Raw genomic sequence first — 19,594 nt, forward strand, 5'->3', positions numbered from 1 at the left:
GCCCCACAAGCTCACTGCAGCCTCAGCAATGGTGACTGCAGCAACGCAGCAAGGAGGACCACAGCAGGGAAACGACGCAGTCTGGCTGGAGGAAGAGGCACTGGGGCCCAGCCAGACGTGTTAGTGACGCAGTCCCCAGAGATTTTACAGCCCGTGAACCCCCTCCCGCCCAAACCAGTAGTGAGGCTCACAGCATCTCTCCAGCTGCCCACTGGAATCACCATAGACGTGCCAATCACCATTGACTCAGGCAGCAATGCGGACTTTATAGGGCAGGACTTTGTCGACAGGCACGCTGTGCAGTTGCTGCCGGCCACACTGCCCCTGCAGGTTGTCACGGTGGATGGCAGGGAGCTGCTCGGGGGGCAAGTGGTGAAGCAGACGCCACCAATGGTGATGCGACTTGGGAATCACAGGGAAATCATCAGCTTCAACGTCACTCAACTATCTGACACGCCCGTTGTATTGGGCATGAGTTGGCTGGACAAGCACAGCCCAACGATGGCTTGGTACCAGAGGCAGCTGACCTTCGGCTCTTCCTTTTGTGCTGAACACTGCATCGTGCCCAGGCAGGAAGGAGAGGAAGAGGAGTCACAGCTGCTGCTAGGCACGCTGCAAGCGATTCCCCACAAGTACGCTGAATTTTTGGAAGTTTTCTGCGAGAAGGAGGCAGACAGGCTACCCCCTCACAGACCATATGACTGCAAAATTGACCTGCTGCCGGGGGCGGCGCTGCCTAAAGGGAGACTGTATTCCATGTCAGAGGACGAACTGCAAGAACTCAAGGAGTTCATTGATCATAATTTGCAGCGCGGCTTCATCCGGGAGTCCAGGGCAGTGGGGGGCAGTCCCGTATTCTTTGTTAAGAAGCGGGACACGCCCCAAAAGAGACTCGTAGTGGATTACAGGATTTTGAACAGTGTGACGAGGCCATCGGACTTCCCCATGCCCCGAATTGACTACCTCCTCGCAAAGGTACGGAAGGGCAGAGTATTCACCAAGTTGGACCTGCGGGGGGCGTACAACCTCATTCGCATGCGGGAGGGTGATGAGTGGAAGACAGCCATGTTCACGCCACTGGGGACCTACGAATATAGAGTTATGCCTTTTGGATTGCAAATGGCTCCCACGTTTTTCAAGCATTTATGCATCACGTGTTGGCGGGACTTCTCTACAAGACGTGCGTCTGTTTCTTAGATGACATCCTGATCTTTTCGGAGTCGCAGCAGGAGCATGACAAACACGTCAAGGAAGTGCTGAGCAGGCTAAAGCAACATAGGCTCTACGCCAAGCTGGAGAAGTGCCAATTTGACGTGCCGGAGGTGGATTTTCTGGGCTACAAGCTGTCTGACAAGGGGCTCGCCATGGACAGCGCCAAGGTTCGAGCGGTGTTGGATTGGAAGAGCCCGCGCAACCGGAAGGAGGTCCAACGGTTTGTCGGCTTTGCGAACTTCTATCGCAAGTTTATCAAGGGCTTCGCGATGCAGACGGCGGCCATCACTGACACGCTTAGCTCCAAGAAAAAGAAGTTCATTTGGACAGAGCAGGCGGAGCAGTCCTTCCAGGCACTCAAGCGTCTCTTCGCGTCGGAAGAGCAGCTGCTTCATGTCAACCCCAGCAAGCCGATGAGGGTGGAGACAGACGCTTCGGACAGAGCCGTGGGGGCGGTCCTGCTGCAAAAAGACCCGCAGGGGGTGTGGCGACCGGGAGCGTTTTACTCCAGGAAGCTCAGCAAGTCCGAGCAGAACTACACCATATGGGACAGGGAGTTGCTGGCCATTCACGCAGCGTTCAAGGCGTGGAGGCACTTTCTGATCGGCGCCAAGCACACGGTGCAGGTTTGCACGGACCACAAGAATCTAGAGCACTGGCGCACGGCACAGTTCCTGAACCAGAGGCAGATACGTTGGGCTGAGTTCTTTGCGAACTTCGACTTCCGAATAGAGTATGTCCCGGGGGACACCAACATCATGGCAGACGCTCTCTCCCGTAAGCCACAGTATCTGGAGGACGCAACACCAGCGGCCGCCATGCACATCTTCGCACCGACAGTGTGGGCGTGCGCCGCGGCGACCGTGGACCTAGAGGCGGTGCGACGAGCGTTGCAGGGGGACTCCTTCGCACAAGCAAAGATGGCAGAGGTGCAAAGGGGCAAGGCAGCGGCCGACGGTTTCCAGCTAAGAGATGGATTGCTCATCCGTAAAGGGGCCATCTACGTGCCGGGCGACGAACTTCGAGCCAAGGTGCTGCAGCAGCTGCACGACGCGCCCACGGCCGGGCACTTTGGCAAGGAGAAGACGGTGGAATTAGTAGCCAGGGATTTCTGGTGGCCTGGAATGAGAGGGGAGGTCGCAGACTACGTGGCGAGGTGTGACACCTGCCAGAGGGCCAAGCCAGTGCACAAACCGCCGGCCGGACTGTTGGAACCGCTGCAAACTCCGGTCGAACCTTGGGAAAGGGTGGCCCTGGACTTTGTCACGGATCTGCCCAGCTCAAGGGGCAAGACGGCAGTGCTGGTGGTGGTGGACCTGTTTTCCAAGATGGCCCATTTCATTCCGTGTGCTAAGGTGGCCACGGCGGAGCAAACCGCCAAACTGTTCATAGACCACGTGTTCAAGGTTCACGGTCTGCCACGGTCTATTCTGTCCGACCGGGGGCGGCAGTTCATCTCGAATTTCTGGCAGAAGCTGATGGGCTTCCTGAACGTCAAGATCAACCTGGCGTCGGCTAGACACCCGCAGACCAACGGGCAAGCGGAGCGGGTCAATGCCATCATGCAGCAGTACCTGAGATGTTATGCAAATCAACAGCCTGCGACGTGGGTGGATTACCTGCCGCTTGCCGAGTTCGCCTACAACAACACGAAGCACGTGTCCACGGGGGTCACGCCGTTCTTCGCCAACAACGGGAGGCACCCCAGAACCTTCCCGGGACTGGAAAGAATGGGGGAGGGGGAGCCGCAGACAGCAGATGCGTTCGCGTCGGAGCTGCAGGAAGTCCACGATCAGCTGAGGCGCCACCTGGAGCTGGCCAAGCACGCATACAAGGTACAAGCAGACAAGCACAGAAGGGTTGGAGAAGAGCTCCACGTGGGAGACTGGGTTTGGTTAGCAGCCCACGCAGTGCCGGCCAGGTCGTTGGCCAAGAAGAAACTAGGGCACAAGCAACTGGGGCCCTACCAAGTCGAAGAGCAGGTCAACCCGGTAGCTTTCAGACTGGCACTTCCGGAGGGTTCCAGAATGCATCCGGTATTCCACAGATCGGTGCTCACTCCCTACAAGGCACCGCACAGGTTCCAGGAACCCGGAACGGCGCCGAGTCCGGCCAGAGACAGAACAGGGCACGCGGGAGTGGCACAGAAGGAGCGCATCAACGAAGTCACGGAGATTTTGGACTCCAGATGGGGGGAAGAGGGGGTAGAATACTTTCTCGCCAAGGAGGGCACCCCGGCCAGTGCGAACAGCTGGGTGCCGGGCTACGCCTTAGACGAACCTCTGCTCAAAGACGAGTTTCATGCCCTCTTCCCACATAGACCTATGCCAGCAGACTTTTTCGACGACTGGCTTTTCACGCCCACGCTTTCGACCAGCACGTTCCGGGGGTTCGACTCGGACGAGGAACCGACACGAGACGTCCGTTCCCCGGAGGGGTCACCCTCGGGATCCGCCTCAGAACCCTCGTATTGGTGGGACGATAGGCCAGAGGAGCAGTTCCGCAGAAAGTGGCTGGAATGCTCAGGACGAGCAACGCCGCCAGGAGGAAGTGAGGGAGAGACGGACATGGACATTTTCGGGGACGACCCTGGTTTCGAGCACGGCGGCACAGAGATGGAAGCGGAGGTGACCGTCGTCAACGAGAGCAGGGAGGAAGAACCGGAAGACTTCAGATGGAGGCCCGCCACGGGAAGCGACCGATATCCGACGTTCGTCCCTTTGCAACAGCAGCCCCCAGCTCCAGCACCGGAAGGAGGGGAGGGGGGAATGGGGGGCTTCGAGGGGGGGATGGATGTCAGGGGTTTAGGAGCAGAGGCACGGGCAAGGGAGGAAACAGAGAGCGAAGGGGAGGAGGCAGAAGAAAAGATGAGTGATGACGACGACCCGAGATCTCCTAGTCTTTCCAGTGAATCAGAGGATTCACAGAAAGGAGCACCAGTGGCCAGGGCAAGGGGGGAGTCAAGGGGGGCACCCCAGGAAGATAGAGCCAGAAGGGACTCAGGGGGGAGCAGCTGGAAATCGGGACCAGCGTCACCGCCAGGAAGCAGGGAAGAGGAAGGGAGCCAGGGGGGAAGCGCTGGCAGCTCACCACAGGAGGGAGGGCATGAGTCAGGAGTGGCCACACCTCCATCGGGGAGCGAAGAAACGGTTAAGAGGAAGGTGGAAGGTTGGGCGCGCGCGCCAAGTTCAAATGCAGAGGAAGGCGGCGCAGTAAGCAGCCCCGAAAGGGAACCAGGTCCTAAAGCCCGGCGCAAGGAGGCAGGAGGGTCCGGGTCAGCGTCAGAAGAATCCCGGAAGGAAGAAGCCCCGGGGGGTAGAGGGACCCAGAGGAGGACAGTCAGGCGGAAAAGGTGGAGCAAGGCTAGGATATTAAGTTGGTGCACAAGGGGCGGAGATTCAGACGGAGCTTCGCCGATCTAGCTACTAGACGTAGAGTTTGCGCGCAGCAGCGTGAGAATGGAAACTGTAATTCAATAAAGACTTTTACTTAATGATCGCTGGCTAGCGTGATCCTCTGTGAGCTAGGATCTTCAAGCAGCTCTGACACATACACAGGAGCGAAAGAGCCACTAAAGCTAAACCTCCTAAAAGGTATGCTGATGAGTATGCTAGCACGGCTATTGCTAACATGGCTATTGCTAGCTTGGAAAATTTCCAAGAGGTTCAAGGTTTGTCCTCAGAGGACGCTGAGCTTTGGCTTAATGCCATGAAGGCTGAACTTGATTCCTTAAAGAAGAACAATACTTGGGAATTGGTTCCAATGCAACCTTCCATGACGTTAATTGATAGTCGTTGGGTCTTTAAGGCCAAGGCTGACCCACATGGAAAGGTAGTTCAGCACAAGGCAAGACTAGTTGCTCGTGGTTTTTCACAGATTCCAGATCAAGATTACCATGAGACCTATTCACCAACTGTGAAATTTGAAAGCATAAGGTTAATGCTTAAAATGGCTGCTGAAGAGAAATTGAACATTTCTCATCATGATGTCAACACAGCTTTTTTGTACGGTGAATTGGCTGAAAATATTTACATGCTACTGCCTGATGGGAATGGTGTGCAGTCTTAAGAAATCCCTCTATAGACTCAAACAGAGTGCCCGTTGTTGGCACTCAAAATTGACAGAAGTATTATTTTCTTTGGGTTTTCATCAAGGCAAAGCTGACCCATGTGTATTTGTCAAAGAGGGTAATCAACACAAGCTGTATTGTATCTGCTTTGTTGATGATGTCCTATTCCTATGGAAGGATGAAGCCATGTACTAAACCACTTTAGCTAAATTACAGGAGCGCTTTGACATGAAAGATCTTGGTGAGGTAACCAATTATCTCTCTCTTGAGATAGAACGAAACCAGGAAGGTGATATTCTGATACACCAGACAAAGAAAATCTATGATGTAATAACTAAGCTGAATTTGGTTGAAGCTAATGCTGTTGATATACCGATGGTTACAGGTTTTCATCCTGATAATGCTGAAGATAACTTTTCTGATGGTACTTTGTTCTGAAGTGTTTTAGGCAAACTGAGTTTCATTGCCAGATGTACAAGACCAGACATTGCAGTCAGTGTGAATCTGTTAAGCAGACATGCTACCAAGCCCACTTTTAAAGATTGGAAGGTGTTAAAACACATTGCTCACTACCTGAAAGGTACTATATGCATTTCAGACTGAGATTTACTAATCAGAAGTCTGGAGGGCTTAAAATATATGCTGATGCAAGTTTTGGAAGTGACCCCATAGATGGTAAAAGCACATCTAGTGTGTGCTATATATACAACTGTTTATTTGACTGGTCATGCAAGAAGCAAACAACTGTAAGTTTAAATTCCTGTGAAGCTGAACTTAAAGCTCTGGTGTATTCACTCATGGATGTTGAGTGGTTGTTACAATCATGTAAAGATGAGATTGAACGTGTCTTGTTCTATACAGGTTTATCAGGATAACAAATTTTGCTTGGCTTTGCTAAATTCTGAAGGTTGCAAACAAAGAAACTTGCAAATCAAGTTATTTCATGCAAGAGACTGCATCAAGAGAGGGTTGATAAATGTATCCTATATGCCAGGAAAAGAAATTCCTGCTGATCTCTTTTCAAAGGTTGTGAACAAGGAACAACTAAATGTGTTTGTACATATGTTGCAATTGTGCTAAATGCAATAGCTGCATGAAATAAGGGGAGGATGTCAGTATTTTCACTGCCAACTATTGCAAAGGGTCACATGATCCAATGTTTCAATTTCTTACCACTGTGTGTATGTGGGCGGAAGTCAAGATGACTTGTTTTTGATGACTCTGCTAATGTGTGCACATATCTTTCGGATGTGTGTCGCTGATATGTACGGGACTCCGAGAAAAAAGGGGAGCACCCAGTGATCTGTTATTTGTCGTGTTTTTAATATTCTATTGGGAGCCACCCAGAGTGGCTGGGGGAACCCAGCCAGGTGGGCGGGGTATGTATGTATGTATGTAGCGTGTGGCGCTGTGGGTTAAACCACAGAACCTAGGACTTGCCGATCAGAAGGTCGATGGTTTGAATCCCCGCGACGGGGTGAGTTCCCTTTCCTCGGTCCCTGCTCCTGCCAACCTAGCAGTTCGAAAGCACGTCAAAGTGCAAGTAGATAAATAGGTACCACTCCAGCGGGAAGGTAAACGGCGTTTTCGTGCGCTGCTCTGGTTCGCCAGAAGCGGCTTAGTCATGCTGGCCACATGGCCTGGAAGCTGTACGCTGGCTCCCTCGGCCTATAAAGCGAGATGAGCGCCACAACCCCAGAGTCGTCCGTGACTGGACCTAATGGTCAGGGGTCCCTTTACCTTATGTATGTATGTATGTATGTATGTATGTATGTATGTATGTATGTATAAATAAATAGATTTATTATTACTACCCACTTATACTCAGGTTAGATGCATGGGATGTTAGGGGAGGTTAGCACATCATGCTCCTTCTGGGGTAGCTTGTCCACCTTTGGTCCCCATCCTGCGCTCAGCTCCCACCTGTGGCTCCTAGAAACTGTCAGTATGTGACAGCGGCCACACTTGGGGAACAGCTTCCACTGGCAGGCTAAACCAAGTGAGGGTAGCCAATGGGCCTCAACCCACATTTTCCAGGGTTAAACCAGTTTTCAATCTGTAGTATGGATGTTCCCTGGAGGTGTCCGACTCGGAGCCTATTACGTTAAGCTCAGACCAAAATAAGATGTTAGTGGTGCATTGCCGGCCTGCCCTTGCCATAGTACTTTAGGACAGTAACACAGAGGTTTTGCTGGGACAGAGTTCAAAGGGTCTCTCCAAACATCCTTATTGCACATCAGTGATGAATTGTGCACATGATGTTATCAGGGTGGTCACAATCCAATCCACTATCAATGCTGTTTGTGTCTGCAAATGTTTTGGGGTGGAATCACAGTTGGGACTCAGCTACATTAGTAAAAAAAAAACCAGCGATTTGAATGTGCTATAAACACGCAACACCAGGTGGCCCCAGAGAGCAGGAAAATCTAAAACATGATTTTTCTTTTGCAATAATGATCCAATTCCTGACTTATTTATAACACACACACACACACACACACACACACACACACACACACACACACACACCATGTCTAGATCCACCCTTGCATTTCCAATCAGGGCATATCCTGCCACTACCTGCGGAAATCCCATAACTATTTCATCCACAAATACTCCTGTTTACTTTTTTACTGTGCTTTCGTTACACTGCAGCCCCTCCCACCAGCAACAATGTGTCCCAATAGAACCATAGCTCTGTTGTTAGAGCATGAGACTCTTAATCTCACGGTCATGGGTCCGAGCCCCACTGCAGGAGGTTGTTGAACAAGATCAGGGGTTGGCAACCTAAGGCCCGGGGGCTGGATGCGGCCCAATCACCTTCTCAATCCAGCCTGTGGACAGTCTGGGAATCAGAGTTTTTTTACATGAGTAGAATGTGTCCTTTTATTTAAAATGCATCTCTAGGTTATTTATGGGGCACAGGAATTTGTTCATATTTTCCCCAAAAAATATAGTCTGGCCCACCACATGGTCTGAGGGACGGAGGACTGGCCCATGGCTGAAAAAGGCTGCTGACCCCTGAACCAGATGAAGCACGTGGTCCCTTACAACTCTACAATTCCATGATTCTATTATTCTAACCAACTAGAGCAAGCTAAATCCACTACCACCATGTACCGTATTTTTCGCCCCATAGGACGCACCGGCCCATAGGACGCACCTGCTTGTGGGGCAGGCAGCGGGGAGAAGCGCTCTTCGCCCCGCCGCCCGCCTGGAGATCAGGTCCAGGGACAGCGGGGAGACGCACTGCGTCTCCCCGCTGTCCCCGGAGCTTGTGGGGCAGGCAGCAGGGAGAAGCACTCTTCTCCCCGCTGCCCGCCTTCAGATCAGGTCCGGGGACAGCGGGGAGACGCACTGCATCTCCCCGCTGTCCCGGAGCTTGTGGGGCTGGCACTGGGGCTCTCCTGAAGCCTGCATTTGCCCCATAGGACGCACACACATTTCCCCTTCATTTTTGGAGGGGGAAAAGTGCGTCCTATAGGGCGAAGAATATGGTATTTGAAAATATCAAGCGTTTCCGTGCATATATGACTCAGGACGAAACAATGCAATAAAAGACTTTTATTATTTCCTGTGTATTTACATTTCCGTCTCCCAATTTTTATTTCTTCTTTATGCTATTTAGGGTATTCTTCTGATTCTTCTTTGTTTGAGGGTATTCTGAAATATAAGTTGGAGAACCGATGTTCTGGGGGCTGCCTCCCCGTGGACTTCAGTAAAACTGCTGCTTCCCCTGTTGCTGCCTGTTTGCATTCGCCATGTGCATCAGCTTGAGGAGGAGATCCCCTGCCGAGCTGTCCAGCACAGTCAGGTTCCTTTCAGAGAGCATTCGACTCCTGTCGCTGTTTTCATCCACGCACGCTGCATCTGTGGTGCAGCTCTCTGTGGAAGAAAGGAGTAAAACAAATATATGAACTTTTCTGTGCTTTAATCTTCTGGCAACTTTTTTGGGCTGGTCACAAAGTCTCCCCTGGTATTCTTGCAGTGAAGCTGGTAAACTGTGGCCTAGAAGATGTGAACTGTTAGGTGGATTTGTAGCTGTTTGACTAACTGAGGCCCAAAAGGACTCCCCTATGGTTCCTTGCAATCCTGGGAGAAAAGGACAAGTGGGGTGCTGCAGGGTTCTGTCCTGGGCCCCTTGTTGTTTAACATGACTTGGGTGAAGGCATAGAAGGGGATGATCATCAAATTTGCAGATGACACCAAACTGGGAGGGGTAGCTAAGACCTCAGAGAATCAGGACTGAAGATGAGCTTCACAGATTGGAGAACTGGGCCCAAACTTTTTTTAAAAATGAATTTCCATAGGGACAAATGTAAGGTTTGACACGTAGGCAGGAATAACCAGGTGCACAAATATAGGATGGGTGACACCTGGCTTGACTGCAGAACATGTGAAAAGGATCTTGGGGTCTTGGTAGAGACTACAAGCTTAGCATGAGAGAATAGTGTGATGCAGCAGCAAAAAAAGTGAATGCTAATCTAAGCTGCATCAACAGAAGTCTAGTATCCCGGTCAAAGGAAGTAACAATACCATTCTATTTTGCCTTGCTCAGACCCAACCTGGATCATTGTGTCCAACTCTGGTCACCACAGTTTAAGAAAGATATTGACAAGCTGGAATGTGTTCAGAAGAGGGCAAACAGGGTGACCAAGGTCTGGAACCCAAGCCTGATGAGGAATGGTTGAAGGAGTGTTGGGTATGTTTAGCCTGGGGAAGAGAAGACGGAGAGGTGATATGAGCCGTCTTCAAATATCTGAAGGGCTGTCCCATGGAAGACGGAGCAAGATTCTCTTCTGCTGCTCCAGGACACAAAGCAATAGATTCAAATACAAGACAGGAGATTCTGACTAAACATTAGGAAGAACATTCTGCTGCTGAATCTTCTGAGCATAAGAGCTGCTTGGCAGTGGAAGTTTTTAATGGTAAGTCGGATGGCCACCTGTCTTGCATGATCTAGTTGAGATTCCGTCATTGCAGGGGCTGTGCTAAATGACCTTTGAGGGTTCCTCCCAGTTCTACAATTCTGTTATGCTATGGTCATGACTTGTTAAATATGTTGCAGTTCTTGTTATTAAATATACCAAGGAAAAAGCACACCAAGAACTCTGGCCAGTATAAGTTTCAGTAGTGGGAGTGGTCCCTATTCGCATATCAATAGTCAATTGTAACAAAAACTAATCCATTCAAAAGTATGTATTCTGACAAGGATTACAAACTCAGAGATTACAAACTCAAACTCGTAAGGATATGTAGGAAAGCCTATTACCTTTTATATGTGCTTAAGGGGGCAGATGATAGAGTTCTATGGACTAACATGAATTTATCTCTACTCATAAACCCTTATCTCTAATCCTGTAACAAATTATTGTGTTATACATATCCTTACGAGTTTGAGTTTGTAATCTCTATTTGAGTTTGTAATCCTTGTCAGAATACACACTTTTGAATGGATTAGTTTTTGTTACAATTGACTATTGATTTGCGAGTAGGGACCACTCCCACAACTGAGTTCTTGGTGTGCTTTTTTCATGGTCATGACTTGTAGCAGTTAATGTGCCTTTGCCTTGGTTTTCCACTTGCTTTTTCTGTCTCACATCCCCCCTCTTCCTCTCTCCAGCAGCACCCCTTGCTGAGCTTCATCTCCCACGCACAGATACCCTTACCGTCATTGCAGCATATGCCGGACGCTGCACACCTGCCTCCTGCACTGCAGGGCTTCCCGCCGGCCTCGCAGGGCGAAGGCAGGTAATTTTCCTCCAGGCAGCGCAGAGTTTCCGGGGTGCCAAAGTAGCAGCCAAATTCTTCTCCGCAGCAGATGCTGGGGCCAAAGCAGTTTCCTTTCTTTCCAGGACCACAAGGAATGCACTAAGAGAGAGAGAGAGACAGAGAGTGAGTGAGGGGTGGTGCTGAGTTCGAGTCTGGCTACGGCAACGAGACTAAAGGGATGCTGAACTAGATGGGTGTTTGGTCTGATCCAGCAGGGCTCACGAAAATCCATCCAGACCAACGTTCCCTGTCCCACAGCAACAAGCCGGGTGCTGCCAGGTACCCCACAAGCAGGGGAATCCCTGTCCCTGCCTTGGCTATCGGTATTCAGAGGTATATTGCCTCTGAAGCTGGAGTTTTCATCCAACCATGCTGGCTAACACAGACCTGTCTCCCAGGATGGATTTCTCTAATTCCCCTTTGAAAACCATTTGAGGCTACTGTCTTATGAATATTGTCCTAGGTCTAAACACCCTGAGTGATATCCTACTTAACTTTACTCAGGGTAGACACACTGAATTTAATGCACATTATCATGATCCTAAGGGACGCGGGTGGTGCTGTGGGTTAAACCACAGAGCCTAGGACTTGCCAATCAGAAGATCGGCAGTTCGAATCCCCCCGATGGGGTGAGCTCCCGTTGCTCAGTCCCTGCTCCTGCCAGCCTAGCAGTTCGAAAGCATGTCAAAGTGCAAGTAGATCAATAGGTACCACTCCGGCGGGAAGGTAAACGGCTTTTCCGTGCACTGCTCTGGTTCGCCAGAAGTGGCTTAGTCATGCTGGCCACATGACCTGGAAGCTGTACGCTGGCTCCCTTGACTAGTAAAGCGAGATGAGCGCCACAACCCCAGAGTCGTCCGCGACTGGACCTAATGGTCAGGGGTCCCTTTACCTTTTTATCATGATCCTACCTTTTCTTGAAGGAGTTCAAGGTGGTCACATTGCTCTCCCTCTCCCCATTTCATACAGGCACTGTATTAATTAATCTTTTTATATTTAATATTTCTCACCACATCTACCAGGCAGAGTGATGTGCCTCTCTCTAAATCTGTTTTCTTTTTAGCAAGGTTCAGAAATGGACTTTCTTTTTACTCCAATCCCACCAGGTATCTTAATCTGAACCAAGTACAAATGTGAATGTTTATTTCAACAAGCTGATCCTCACCAATTAGTATTTATTTCTTTAACAAATTTTACATCCCGCTTGGCTGTAATGAAGCCTTTAAGTAATTTGCAAAAAGTATTAAAATCATCTAAAGAAAAGAAAAGTGTTTTAAGCAGGTGCTGAAAGCAGTGCAGCAAAGGGAACTGCCTGATGTCAATAGGCAGGGAGTTCCACAGTTTGTGTGTTGCCACACTAAAAGGCTGATTGCTTGTAACAGTGGCAGTTCCACAGATTGAAGCCGTTGACTGGGCACATCTGGGGTAATTATTGCTTAACACGGATGAAACACCTTTGATGCACCTCAGTTGTAAACGGTCACTTCTTTTAATGGCCCTCATTCATTTGTTATAGGTCTCTTCAGAAGAGCAGAACATAATATAAAACAGCTGTTTGGAGAAAATGGGTTAACTTGGAAGTTGTGCAACAATGGAAGAATCGCTTTGAACATGGAGCATCTAAAAGCCAGGGGGAAGATTCCGTTTTCGTACGCACACCTACTGGAGTGAGTTTCCCAACTTTTCCGCTGATGTGCCTGATGTGCAGACACCATCCAATAATAGACAGTCATGCTGGGGAAACCACCTGCTCACTTTAAGTTGCTGTTAAAGGCACAAGAGCATAGAATCATAGAATCATAGAATCATAGAGTTGGAAGAGACCACAAGGGCCATCGAGTCCAACCCCCTGCCAAGCAGGAAACACCATCAGAGCACTCCTGACATATGGTTGTCAAGCCTCTGCTTAAAGACCCCCAAAGGAGGAGACTCCACCACACTCCTTGGCAGCAAATTCCACTGTCAAACAGCTCTTACTGTCAAGGAAGTTCTTCCTAATGTTTAGGTGGAATCTTCTTTCTTGTAGTTTGGATCCATTGCTCCGTGTCCGCTTCTCTGGAGCAGCAGAAAACAACCTTTCTCCCTCCTCTATGTGACATCCTTTTATATATTTGAACATGGCTATCATATCACCCCTTAACCTCCTCTTCTCCAGGCTAAACATGCCCAGCTCCCTTAGCCGTTCCTCAGACCAGGCCCTTTTCTTCTTATCAGTTGGCAACGCTGCACTGGTCTGTGTGCAGAGAAAGTGGTTAAAAGCAGTAGGGCTAGAAGTTTAAAGTCAGGGATGGGGGACATGTGGCTCTCTAGCTGGTGTTGCAATGCAGCTCACATCAGACCCCAGAGAACATGGCCAAATGCCCCAGAGGATACTGGGAATTGTAGTCCAACAACATCTGGAGGACCTCAGCTTCCCCACCCTTGCTTTCTGTGATCAAGGTTGCAATCCTGTACTTACATACCTGGTTGCAAGTCCTATTGAACTCAATCAGGCTTACATTTGGGACATGGGTGGCGCTGTGGGTTAAACCACAGAAAATAGGACTTGCCGATCAGAAGGTTGGCGGTTCGAATCCCCACGACAGGGTGAGCTCCTGTTGCTCGGTCCCTGCTCCTGCCAACCTAGCAGTTTGAAAGCACCTCAAAGTGCAAGTAGATAAATAGTTACCGCTCCAGCGGGAAGGTAAACAGTGTTTCCGTGCGCTGCTCTGGTTCGCCAGAAGCGGCTTAGTCATGTTGGCCACATGACCTGGAAGCTGTACGCCGGCTCCCTCAGCCAATAAAGCGAGATGAGCGCCGCAACCCCAGAGTCATCCGCAACTGGACGGTCAGGGGTCCCTTTACCTTTACCTTTGAGTAGCTATGTATAGGCTTGCACCACACTCACATTTAATTATTGAGGCATTAATTGCATGTGCATCACTAAAGAGGCCTTTGCAAAGGAATGGTCTTGCAGGAAGGCAGTGTACTTGCTATGCAGCTTGGAAAAAGAGCATCAAAAGGGAACAAATACTTCAGTACGAGTGCTGGTATGAAAAATGCTTATAAATTTAATCTGCAATGTTTCTAGTGCATGGGTTGTGCACAGAGCATCACATTGTTGCTTCCCTTGAGGGAGGGTTTCACAATGCCCAGCTCACAGATAAATAAAGCAGGGTGACTGACACATGTCTAACCTGTGGGTTAGTGGCAAGCTGTGGGCAAATCTGAACCCCAAGCGACCACACTTGGCTCTGCTAGCACTGCAAGCTTCTCTAGGGAACAGAAGTAGAGAGAAGAGCAGCACTTAACACAGGCAACAGAAATGGGCTGGCATGGAAGGTTGAAAGCTGTGCTTCGAGATCCCTGCACCATTACTCAATTAAAGTCTTTTCTAAGATGCTTACTGTCTTATCTCCCTCTCATATAGACATATAAATCTACGGCAGCGCACACCCCATGTGTTCAGAACACATTTAAAGCACCTAAATAATCCTGGGAATTGTAGTTTGTTAAGGGTCCTGGGAATTGTAGCTCTGTGAGGGGTAGACTGCCATTCCCAGGATTTGGGGTGGTGCACTTTAAATGTCCTTTAAAGGTATGGTCGTCTGCAGCCTTGAGGGAGCATTCCTTCACTCTTTTGCTATAGCAGTTGCAGCACCTCTATCTCTTCCATAAGCAGCAGTGCTCCATCCCTGTAGAGCAGAAACAGGTCTGAGAGGCAGAGCAAAGCAGAAAAGGGATTAGGGACACAAAGACACCTTTGGAACAATTCCCGCATAACCAGCAAAGGAGCAGAAAAACAGTCTCTTTCAGAGACAGACGCATCAATTGAGATTTGCAGGTGCATCAATTGAGATCCTCTCTCTCTCTCTCTTTCTCCTACCTGTCTGATTTCTGTGTCTGGGAATGCTCTCTTTCCTCCCCGAGGGCAGTTCTGGATATAGCAAGCCGAAGACAAGGTGAGTAGGCAAAGGACGTAGACTGGAAGTGAGGTCTCAGGCATCTTGGTGGGCATGCAAATCTCGCTCGCAGGCTGTCTTCCTCTCCTGGCTTCTACCTCCTGTATCTGCCTCCTTCCTGGACCACCTGCCTCTTTATACCCTTCGTAGCTCCCCTTTGCATCGACGCAACACTTCTATCATCATGGCCAGGATGTTTATTTTCTCTGCCCCCACCCTCCTCCGCACAACTCATACCTCTCCACCCCCCTCCAAGCTGGACTTGAAATCACACAATAATTGAACCAATTCAGTGCAGAGCCAAGCTCAGGTCCCCAAAGTCTCTCTCTCTCTTGTTTATTTTATTTTATTTTTAAGTGGTGCAAGAATATTATTAATACGTGCATCATAATAAATTGGAGTAGGATGGATTGCAGCACTGGAGTACACAGGGAGGGGAGTCTGCCTGAGAAGAGGAGAGAGGCCTTCTGGGTGAATTTTCTCTGCCCGTGTGTGCAGGACTTCTTTTTCCAGGAGTCAAAGGCATCAAAAACAAAATTCTGCCAACAATTTCTACATAATTCCACTCATCTTTATACCCTTCCCTGCGGCTTGTGGGATAATTTGGCTGCTTGAGCCCTTGCATTCAACAGGGGATGCCCATATCTGTCAAATCTGTCAAGGCCCTTTCCACCTGGCCTAGGGGGTGAGGCCCACACTCACCAGCCCCACTGAAGAGGCTCCTCATGAGGCTAGAGGAACATCGCCCAGCTAATGTTTTAGTCATTGATTAATTTTAATATGCTGTACACCGCTTTGAGATTTGTATTAAAAATAGAAAGTGGGGTGTGTGTGTGTGTGTTGGTTTCTTGGAGTTTCTCATGTTTCCAGTCCAGTTTCAGGTGTTGTTGTTTTTTTAAAGAAGTCCTCATGAAAATTCATTGGAATTTTAGAATTTCCCAGAACATATACATCTGTATGCAATTTTGCCTAATATGCACATTTGTGCAAAGCAACATCCAGTTTTTGCATGCGATCTCCACTTATATATACCCAACGCATGCAATTTGGGGCATGTTGCTTGGCAGTGGAGCTGCATTGCAAAATTTGAAGAAGGGCAAGTTTCAGTGGTTGGCTATGTTTTGGTTTGCATATTGTTCTGCAAAGTGAGAATTAGTTAGGGCTGATCTTTAAATGCCACCTTAATCAAAAGTCTCCCCCATCCTGGGGCAAAAGGCGAAGGGTTAAACATATGATACTTACAGATACAAAAGAAAGAGGAGGCTTCGCCCTCCCAGACTTTAAATTGTATTATGAGGCTGCATGTTTAGTTTGGATTAGGGACTGGATAAAACTGGAAAAGGAAGAAGCATTAGATTTGAAAGGTCATGATAACAGATATGGATGGCATGCATATTTATGGTATGGGAAAGGGAAAGTACATAAAGGATTTTACAATCATATATTAGGAAATCAGTAATGAGAGTGTGGGAGAGGTACAAAGACCTAATAGAACAAAAAACACCTTGGTGGCTATCACCAGCTGAAGCTTCATTACTTAAACCGCTTGGTAAAAAGGGAAAGTGGCCTACATATGGAGACTTACTGAGACATCAAGAAGGAAAATGGAAATTAAAAGATTATGAGGAAATCAAAGACTATTTTCAGAGTTGGTTGCATTACAGACAATTATATGAGATGTACAAGGAAGATAACAAAAAAGGGTTTGGCTATACAATTTCTAGATTCCAAAAAGAGGTTATAGAAGAAGGAGTGAAGCTGTTGAAGAAAGCATATAGTATTCTGCTAGAATGGGAAATGAAAGATGAGGAGGTCAAATCAGTTATGATCAAATGGGCACAGGACATAGGACATAACATAAAATTTGAGGACTGGGAAAAGCTGTGGAAGGTAGATTTGAAATTTACAGACTGTCCTCTTTTGAAAGAAAATTATATGAAAATGATGTATAGATGGTATACTACACCAGCAAAAATGGCAAAATTGTATAAAACCGGGTCAAATACATGTTGGAAATGTAAAGAAAAAGAAGGTACTTTGTATCATATGTGGTGGGAATGCAGAGAAGTTAAAAAATTTTGGGAGGTGATATATAATGAATTGAAAAAAATGTTCAAAATGACATTTGTAAAAAAGCCAGAAGCATTTTTGTTAGGGATTTTAGGACAAGACCTGCCAAGAAAAACAAAGAACTTATTTATGTACGCTACAACAGCGGCAAGAGTCCTGTTAGCACAAGGATGGAAGAATGAGGAAATCCCAATGAAAGATCAACGGCAAGAAAAGCTGATGAGCTATGCGGAGTTGGCAAAGTTAACATATACCGTGGTACCTCGGGTTAAATACTTAATTCGTTCCGGAGGTCCATTCTTAACCTGAAACTGTTCTTAACCTGAAGCACCACTTTAGCTAATGGGGCCTCCTCCTGCTGCCGCGCCACCGGAGCACGATTTCTGTTCTCATCCTGAAGCAAAGTTCTTAACCTGAAGCACTATTTCTGGGTTAGCGGAGTCTGTATCCTGAAGCGTATGTAACCCGAGGTACCACTGTAAATTATGTGAGAAGGACAACCATGACTTCAAGGAAGAATGGGAACTCTTTACAAACTATTTTAAAAAGACAACAAAAGGATTTGGACTCCTTGGCAGGTTTTGAATAAGCATCCACAAATTTATTAGTAGAACATAGGATAGATAAGGCAATGATATGTACAATTTTACAACATGCAGAGAATAATATGTGTAAACAAATTAGAGAGGTGAGCTGAGGGAAGTCTCTGGAGGGTGGGGAAGGGAGGGAGGGGGGAAAGGGGGAAATGTAATTGGATATATTGATTTATAATTTGATTTGTTAAATTTGCTCAATAAAAATATTTTTTTAAAAAAGTCTTCCCCATCCTTAGCTTCAGGTGGCAGATTCTGTGGGGGTGGGGATGGCTAGGACTATGTGTTTTCTATGCTGCCTGGCCTGCACTCCCTAAGGGAGCCTCCTTCCCTCAAATCCCATCTCCCGTGTTGAAGAAAAATATTACTACCAACTTTTGTGCATGGATTTGATGAGGGTGCCATCTGGCCCTTTGCCTTAGGCGCGCAGGTCCTGCTTGAGCCATCAAGAGACTCACTGCCATCCCAATATCGGCCACATCTGGCATGGTGAATCTTCCCTCCTCCCATGGGCTGCTTGTTTGACACTAACCCATGACGGGGCCTTTTCGGTGGTGACTTCCCCATTGTGCAATGCCCTCCCTAGTGAGGTGAGCCCGTCTCCATCATTATTAACTTGCAGGAGGAATCTGAGAACTTACCCAGGCATTTAGTGGCTGAGGAACACTGTCGCTGGCAACCTCAAGAACATTGGATGGAACGGTGTTTTTAACTGCAGTTTAATTGTACTAGAAAGTTTTCGATTGTAATTATTTCTACAGCGTTTCTAACTGTTTTGTAATGTTTTTGTTTGTAAGTTGTATATCTGCATGCTGCCCTGCCTCCTCGGGGATAATAATAATAATAATAATAATAATAATAATAATAATAATAATATAATGCTGGAGGGTATTAAAAGCACATTCAACTCTTTGGCCAACACAGATGGAGACAACTCTGCTGGCGAAGTTTGCCAAATGAAAAGAGCGAAATCTGCAGCGGGCAAGATATTGGCGCTTCTTGCTGCAGCTTTTAAAGGCAGAGAGAAGTTATCCTTGGCTTCTCTGTGCTGGGGTTAGAAGCTGAGCTCTCCCAGTTCGCTTTCCTCCCAAACCACAAGGAGAAACCTTAGAAGGCCTTTCGGAGAAGGCCATCGTGGAAGTCGTTCATCCTCACACAGATGGGGATTTTTGTGGAGGATGAGTTTTGGCTGCATGAACCGGGGCTGAACGGCCACACTGCCATCAGGATGTGGTGTTTGCGTGGGGATGCCATCTGCACCCTGGCAGAGAAACATCCTCTCCGGGATACTGCTGGGAGCGAGGCGTGGGCAGGGCCCACAAAAAAGATCATTGGGAATTTGTCGGTGAGGTGAGAAGGGTACCATCCCACTTAATCCTAGGGACAAAAAACATCACCTTGCTGACAAAGGTTTGTATAGTTAAAGCCATGGTTTTCCCAGTAGTGATGTATGGAAGTGAGAGCTGGACCATAAAGAAGGCTGATCGCCAAAGAATGGATGCTTTTGAATTCTGGTGCTGGAGGAGACTCTTGAGAGTCCCATGGACTGCAAGAAGATCAAACCTCTCCATTCTGAAGGAAATCAGCCCTGAGTGCTCACTGGAAGGACAGATCCTGAAGCTGAGGCTCCAAGACTTTGGCCACCTCAGGAGAAGAGAAGACTCCCTGGAAAAGACCCTGATGTTGGGAAAGATGGAGGGCACAAGGAGAAGGGGATGACAGAAGATGAGATGGTGGGACAGTGTTCTTGAAGCTACCAGCATGAGTTTGACAAACTGCAGGAGGCAGTGGAAGACAGGAGTGCCTGGTGTGCTCTGGTCCAGGGGGTCATGAAGAGTCGGACATGACTAAATGACTCAACAACAACAACAACAAAAATTTTTTTTAAAAAAAAAGAGGGGGAAAAGAAAAGAGGAAGTGTGAAGGCTACCTCCATG

At 48.1% G+C, this 19,594-nt stretch overlaps 1 protein-coding gene across 1 annotated transcript; it reads right to left on the reverse strand.

Moving 5' to 3' along the window:
- Positions 1–8,844: 8,844 nt before the first annotated feature.
- LOC308594347 (vasotocin-neurophysin VT-like) lies at positions 8,845–15,142 on the reverse strand. The gene is made up of 3 exons (XM_081207469.1): positions 14,919–15,142; positions 10,951–11,152; positions 8,845–9,166 (listed from the first exon to the last, which is right to left on the reverse strand). The coding sequence occupies exons 1-3, from the start codon at positions 15,048–15,050 to the stop codon at positions 8,997–8,999; spliced, it is 504 nt and encodes a 167-aa protein (XP_081063595.1). The 5' UTR covers positions 15,051–15,142; the 3' UTR covers positions 8,845–8,996.
- Positions 15,143–19,594: the final 4,452 nt, after the last annotated feature.

The sequence above is a fragment of the Podarcis bocagei genome (assembly GCF_964188305.1).
Source record: "Podarcis bocagei genome assembly, chromosome: 9".
In the NCBI taxonomy this organism is placed as follows: Eukaryota; Metazoa; Chordata; class Lepidosauria; order Squamata; family Lacertidae; genus Podarcis; species Podarcis bocagei.

Excerpts from the sequence above, each read along its gene's own strand:
- LOC308594347 (XM_081207469.1), bottom strand. The coding sequence starts at position 15,050 with ATGCCCACCAAGATGCCTGAGACCTCACTTCCAGTCTACGTCCTTTGC. Across the intron at positions 11,153-14,918 it reads CAGACACAGAAATCAGACAG|TGCATTCCTTGTGGTCCTGG; the intron begins GTAGGAGAAAGA and ends TCTCTCTCTTAG. Across the intron at positions 9,167-10,950 it reads CGGCATATGCTGCAATGACG|AGAGCTGCACCACAGATGCA; the intron begins GTAAGGGTATCT and ends TTTCTTCCACAG.